This window comes from Bison bison, unplaced genomic scaffold (assembly GCF_000754665.1).
Source record: "Bison bison bison isolate TAMUID 2011002044 unplaced genomic scaffold, Bison_UMD1.0 scf7180017863683, whole genome shotgun sequence".
NCBI classification, from domain to species: Eukaryota; Metazoa; Chordata; class Mammalia; order Artiodactyla; family Bovidae; genus Bison; species Bison bison.
Genome location: NW_011494255.1, coordinates 79,264 through 86,036, shown reverse-complemented (window position 1 = coordinate 86,036; position 6,773 = coordinate 79,264). Strand labels below are relative to the sequence as shown.

General features: G+C 52.2%; 1 protein-coding gene across 1 annotated transcript in view; it reads left to right on the top strand.

Moving 5' to 3' along the window:
• The window catches only part of HAS1 (hyaluronan synthase 1), a 51,428-nt gene that overhangs the window by 32,632 nt on the left and 12,023 nt on the right, over positions 1–6,773 (top strand). Inside the window, exons 2-5 of the mRNA XM_010833467.1 lie at positions 2,243–2,336; positions 2,460–2,577; positions 2,804–2,916; positions 6,134–6,245. Of these exons, the coding sequence (XP_010831769.1) occupies positions 2,243–2,336; positions 2,460–2,577; positions 2,804–2,916; positions 6,134–6,245 (437 nt within the window). The remainder of the gene's footprint in view (positions 1–2,242; positions 2,337–2,459; positions 2,578–2,803; positions 2,917–6,133; positions 6,246–6,773) is intronic.

The following is a 6,773-nucleotide window of genomic DNA, read 5'->3' as shown; positions in this document are numbered from 1 at the left end:
CCCCCAGCCCCTTCTCCCTCCAGTCCTGCCCCCGGGTGGACAGGCCTCCTGTCCACCGGCCTCTGCTGTCCCCAGGCTGCATCCCTCTGACCAGGAACCAGCTCCTCCCACGCCTCAGTCTCTGTCTCTCAAGATGAGACTCCTCTCTTGTTTTCCTGGAAGAGGAGAGAGCTGCTGACCTGGGAAGCCTGGCCCTGTAGCTGGGCGGGGGCGAGTGGGGGGTGGGGATGGGGGGGCAGGGGGGTGCGGATGTCTGCAGCTGGAGGGAGGGTTACAGCCTGACTGGGCGGCCCTCTCCTCAGACCTCAGAGGTCCCCCAGCTTCTCCCAAGGGTGGAGGGCGGACCTGCGGCCATCATCCCCTTCCCTCTGCCCTCCCCTCCCTCTCCCAGGATTTCGGCAGAATCTGGAGGCCTAGGTGTTTCCCAGAACGCAGCTGAGTGGGAGGAATGGCCAGCGGAACCAACTGCAGCCTGTCCAGGGCTGAGCTCAGAGCGCTGGGACCTAGGCCTGGAACTCCTAGAAGGCCATCTGCTTCCGGATTCAGATCCTCACTCATTCTGGGAAGCCTTGTCCAGGGTCCCACCTTCCTGGGAACACCTCCTCCCATCCCTCCAGAGCTGCGGGTAGCTGGGGGGTCCTCAGCTCTGGGCTTTCTCCCCCTCAACCCCTCACGTTCCCATCTCCCCCCATCTCCCCCCATCTCCCTCCTCCTCCTCTGCCCTCCTCCTTACCCCTCCCTCTCCCTTTCCCTCCTCTCCTTCCCTCCTTTCCCTCCTGTCCCCCTCCCCCTTTTCCTCCTCTTCTTTCTCTTCCGTTTTTTATTTTTCTTTCTTTGACAGCACCCAGAGGCTTGTGGGATGCAGCATTGTAGTTGCCCAACCACGGATGGAACCCCAGCCCTTGGCTGTGAAAGCATGAAGGCCTAACCCCTGGGCCACCAGGGGATTCCGTCTTCTTCCTCTTTCCTGCCTCCACCCAGCGTTCTGACTCTCCATCCCAGTCTCACTCACTCATTCACCCCGTATTTCTCCATCCAACACCTGCTATACAACAGGTACCAGTGCAGACCCAAGGAAACGGAGTCATCGACAACGCAAAGGCCACTGTCTGTGAGCAGCTCGCATTCCAACAAGGGAGAGGCAGGTTATACAGGAAAGAGACTCCATGGACAAGTTATGCTTTATATAGAAGTATATGCTATGGGGAAAAAAGAGAATTAGAGGGCAGTGAGACTTCAGGAGACCCAGAGTGGGACAGCTTTCTGTATTAAATAGGGTCGGTCACGGCCTAACCCAGTCCACTCCCCTCCCCCTCCTCCTCCTTCCCCCTCCCTCCCCTCCCTCCCCTCCTCCCTCCCCGCCTCCCTTCCCTCCTCCCTTCCCTCCTTCCCTACACTCCTCTTCTTCCTCTTCCCTCCCCTCCTCCTCCCTCTCTTCCTTTCTCCTCTGACTCGCAGTGTCTAAATTCTCCTAAAGCACTTCCCTCCCACCCAGGACCCCTTGCAGAGAAGTCATTCGCCTGGACCAAAGCATTTAACAAAATGCTTCTTCACAGACTTCTTCAAGCTGCCTCCCTAGGCCCGGCACCCTCCCTAGTTCTGAAGGGAGGCAAATATTGTCAGAAGGAGCTCAGAAAGAGGACTTCCCTGCTGGTTCAGTGGTTAAGACTCTGAGCTGCCAATGCAGGGGGCACAGGGGCACTAAGACCCACTAAGATCCCACATGCCCTGCAGTGTGACCGAACTATTAACATTTAAAAAAATTTTTTTAAAGAAGGAGCTCACGAAATATGTTTCTAATGAGCAGTCTTGTTTAAGAACAACTGGACTAGATGATGATCATTTACTTTTATCTAGTTTGTTTCACTTTTTCTATTTCTTACCCAGTGCTCCCATCTCATTTAGTTTGTTTTCCAACTTCTCCGTCTCTTCTCTTTTTTTTTTATGTTGTTTCTCAAGCATTTATGCAATAGAAAAGTTTTTGCATACATATATAAATAATATGTATAATATATGTATTTTAGAAAGCTTACGAATTTTCACCTAACTAAAAAATTTATGACATTTTGATTCCACTTGTTTGACTTCGTATGAGTAGAATGCTAGATTTCTAACTAAAAAATATGCAAAAAACAAACAAGGAGCTCAGACAAAAAGGGTCAGTCTGTCCGCCCCCACACCTCTGTCTGCCTCCCTCTCTGAGCCACCCTCAGGGCTTCCCCTCTGGCCTCTGCTCCCCCAGCTTTGCAGGTCCCCGATGCTCCTCCAGACCCGCAGCTGCTGCCTGCATCCCAGCTCACATTCCATGCTCTCTTCCTCCCAGAGAAGATCCTGAGGTGAACCCACCACGTATACCCCCTGGCCAAACACCCCTAGTCTCTCCATTCCCTGTGTCCCTCACAGGCACCCAGAGCGGACCCTGTCCCTCTCCTGCCCCCAGCCCTCCCCTGGCTCCCCAGCACCCAGGACAAAGTCCCAGCCTCTGAAGCTGGCATTCAAAGCCCTGCCCAGGGTGGACTGTGTTATGTAGCCAGCCCTGTGCTTCACCCTTTCAGCTTCCGCAACATCAACTCTCAGGTACTTTCCTGACTGTCTAGGATGTTCTTTGCCTCGGATGCCCTTCTTGTTCCATCTTTCAACCCCCAGCCCCCTTACCCTGACTAACTCCTCCACACTCAAGGACTCGGCTCCTCCAGGATATCACCTCCTCCAGGAAGCCCTCCCTGACTCTCCTGCTGGGTTTGTGCATCCTTGCTCGAACTGGTCTGTGATCCTCTGTTTATACAGCTGTCTTCTCCACCAGATTGGCATCTCCTCAAGGGCAGGGCCCGGGCTGAGTCATTTCTGTGTGCCAGGCATCGCCCAGCTGAGAGCCCAGCCCCACCAGGAGCTGGGGGCAAAGGAGATGTCCCTCCAGTGAGCACATGTCCTTCCCACTGCCTTTTCTCTGCTTCGGCCTTATGGTCTCCCCGCTTTCGCTCTTTCCGTCCTGTGTTCTGTAAACCACACCCTGAGTTTTTCGATGATGATGGAAATCTTGGGAGGGTCACTGTGGATCCAGGGCAGGGACCCAAGAGCCACCATTGGAGTGGCGGATTCTGGGAGAGATGGCTGTTAGTGAGGGGAGCAGGGGGTGGTCCTGCCACTGTCAGCCCCAGCCTCCTGTGCGAGTGCCCATTTTATCTGTCCTTGTCTTTCAGCTCTTGGCTTGGCTGTTTCCAGCCTTGATCATCTCTCCCTGCAAGGAATTCTGGGAGACTGGACATTTAGGTCCGAAGGAGGAGAGCATTAGGGTCCTGAACTCTTGGATCCAAGGGAGGAAAGGCTGGGGTCCTGGACCCCTGGGTCTGAGGGAGGAGGGGCTGGGGGCCCCAAATCCTGGGTCCTGGAGAAAGACACCATTGGGTCTAAAGTCCTGGTCCCTCCTTCCTCGTCCGCACTCTGGTTTTAGAAACAGCTGGTTTTATACAGCTGCTCCACCCGGGCAGGGCGGGGTGGGGGCTGGGCAGCCAAATGCCCAGCTTCTGAGTGGAGCCCGGGCTCCCCCAGCCTCCCCCCGGGGTAGAGGGATTGCCCTCCCCTCATGCTCTGGGCTGGGCTCCCATCGGAGGACCCATCACCCAGACATGGCCAGACACCAGGCGGCGGCTGGGCTCCCAGCAACCGCGTCAGAGACGCCCTGCCCTGGAGAAGGGGCGGGGTACCCCTAACTCGGGGCCTGAAGTAGCCTTATTCTCCCTGACAGCCAGGCTCAGGCAGAGGCCCAAACTGGCCGGGGCTCCCCCACACCCTGCCTGTCTGGGGAAACTCAGGGAGCGAGAAGTTGGCACCTTGCAGGGGAAAGTGCCAGAACAGGCGGGGAGAGATGGAGCAGCAGGGAGATACGAGGACCTGGAGACAGGAAAACAGAGACAAACAGTGTGAGAGAGAGTGTGAGTCAGAGAGAGACACACACACACAGAGCCTCGGAGATACACAGAGATGCAGAGAGACTTAGAGAGGAGACACACACACACAGATGGACAAACAGACAGATGAACACACAGACAAAGGAGAAACAGGCAGCCACTGAGAGGATCCAGGAGAAACAGAGAATCAAAACTGGGAGACAGGAAAAAACAGAGTTAAGGATCCAGATAGAATCAGAGAGAAGGTGACAGACGTACGCAAAGAGAGACAGGGGCAGAGAGGAATCCACAGAGAGCGAGGAGTAGAGAAAGAGAGGAAAGGGAAGAGAGAGAGAGAAAGAGGCAATAGAATAAGGAAGTCGGGAGGTGCGGAGTCAGAAATTAAGAGACAGAAAGATGCAAACCCAGAAGAAAGCAAGTAGAAATGGACACACACACATACACAGAGGGAGCCACAGAGAGAGACTGGAAGACAGAGAGAAAGAACCAGACAGACAGACAGAGAAACAAAGCCAGGGAGAAAGACACAAAGTGTGAGATTTAAAGAAAGACAGATCTAAAGAGAGAAGAGATGGTCAGGCACACAGAAACATAGGGTCACAGAGAGATGTTAGCAGTTAGGGTTAGGGTTAGCAGAGAGAATTCAGTTCAGTTCAGTTGCTCAGTCATGTCCGATTTTTTGCGACCCCATGAACCGCAGCACGCCAGGCCTCCCTGTCCATAACCAACTCCTGGAGTTTACCCAAACCCATGTCCATCAAGTTGGCATCCAACCATCTAATCCTCTGTCGTCACCTTCTCCTCCTGCCCTCAATCTTTCCCAGCATCAGGGTCTTTTCAAATGAGTCAGCTCTTCACATCAGGTGGCCAAAGTATTGGAGTCTCAGCTTCAACATCAGTCCTTCCAATGAACACCCAGGACTGATCTCCTTTAGAATGGACTGGTTGGATCGCCTTGCAGTTCAAGGGACCCTCAAGAGTCTTCTCCAACACCACAGTTCAAAAGCATCAATTCTTCAGTGCTCAGCTTTCTTTATAGTCCAAGTCTCACATCCATACATGACCACTGGAAAAAACATAGCTTTGATTCGGTGGACCTTTGTTGACAAAATGTCTCTGCTTTTTAATATGCTGTCTAGGTTGGTCATAACTTTCCTTCCAAGGAGTAAGCATCTTTTAATTTCATGGCTGCAATCACCATCTGTAGTGATTTTGGAGCCCAGAAAAATAAAGTCTCGCACTGTTTCCACTGTTTCCCCATCTATTTCCCATGAAGTGATGGGACCAGATGCCATGATCTTAGTTTTCTGAATATTGAGCTTTAAACCAAACTTTTCACTCTCCTCTTTCACTTTTATCAAGAGGCTCTTTAGTTCTTCACTTTCTGCCATAAAGGTGGTGTCATCTGCATATCTGAGATTATTGATATTTCTCCCAGCAATCTTGATTCCAGCTTGTGCTTCATCCAGCTCGGCGTTTCTCATGATGTACTCTGCATATAAGTTAAATAAGCAGGGTGACAATATACAGCCTTGAAGTACTCCTTTTCCTATTTGGAACCAGTCTGTTGTTTCATGTCCAGTTCTAACTGTTGCTTCCTGACCTGTATACAGGTTTCTCAAGAGGCAGGTCAGGTGGTCTGGAATTCCCATCTCTTTCAGAATTTTCCAGAGTTTATTGTGATCCACACAGTCAAAGGCTTTGGCATAGTCAATAAAGCAGAAATAGATGTTTTTATGGAACTCACTTGCTTTTTCGATGATCCAGTGGATGTTAACAATTTGATCTCTTGTTCCTCTGTCTTTTCTAAAACCAGCTTGAACATCTGGAAGTTCACGGTTCACGTATTGCTGAAGCCTGGCTTGGAAAATTTTGTGCATTACTTTACTAGCATGTGAGATGACTGCAATTGTGCAGTAGTTTGAGCATTCTTTGGCATTGCCTTCCTTTGGGATTGGAATGAAAACTGACCTTTTCCAGTCCTGTGGCCACTGCTGAGTTTTCCAAATTTGCTGACATATTGAGTGCAGCATTTTCACAGAATCATCTTCTAGGATTTGAAACAGCTCAACTGGAATTCCATCACCTCCAGAGATTTTTTTTTAATCATGAAAACAAGGGCATAGAAACAACGACATGTATGAGTCTTCTGGTTCTGAGAAATCGGGGATTCAGACTCCCCAATAATCCCCATTCCACTTCTGTCTGTGCTCTCTCTGACTCAGTTGCCCAGAGTCCCTGGGGCAGCTGACCCACAACTCTGAGTTCACCCTGGAGACCCTGGGGAGTCAAACCCCAATGCCCCAGCCACCTCCCCAGACCCTGGCACATAAGCATGTGCCCTGCGCACACATGCACACACACAAACACACACATCCACACGCAAGCATACGCACCTGGACAGGAATCAACCAGGCACCGAACGTTCAGATGTTCACTCACTGCTCCAGTTCCAGACAGCCCACCTCCCAGACCAGGGCACACACAGTCACACCCACCAGCATGCACATGTGTGTCTCTCATTCCATCTGTCAGTGGCCAGTCCCCAGGGAAGCCAACATGGGAGAGATTCCAAGGATTCGAGGGGAGTGGCGGGCATTGTGTGTTGCGGGGGGAGATAAGAGGGGAGGCGAGCGGGGCTGGGGGTAGTGGGGAAGAGAGAGAAATAGGGGAGAGAGGGGGGAAAAGGGGTGGAGAGAGAGCGAGTGGGGAGAACGAAAAGGATGGAGAGAAGTCCAGACATAGAGGAATGAGATGAAGGCAGAGAGAGAGGAGGAGAAATGGAGGGGAGAGATGGGGCCAGGAGTTGGGGTGTTGGGGGCTTCGGGGGGAGAGGGAAGGGGAGCGAGAATGAGGGGCTGGAAG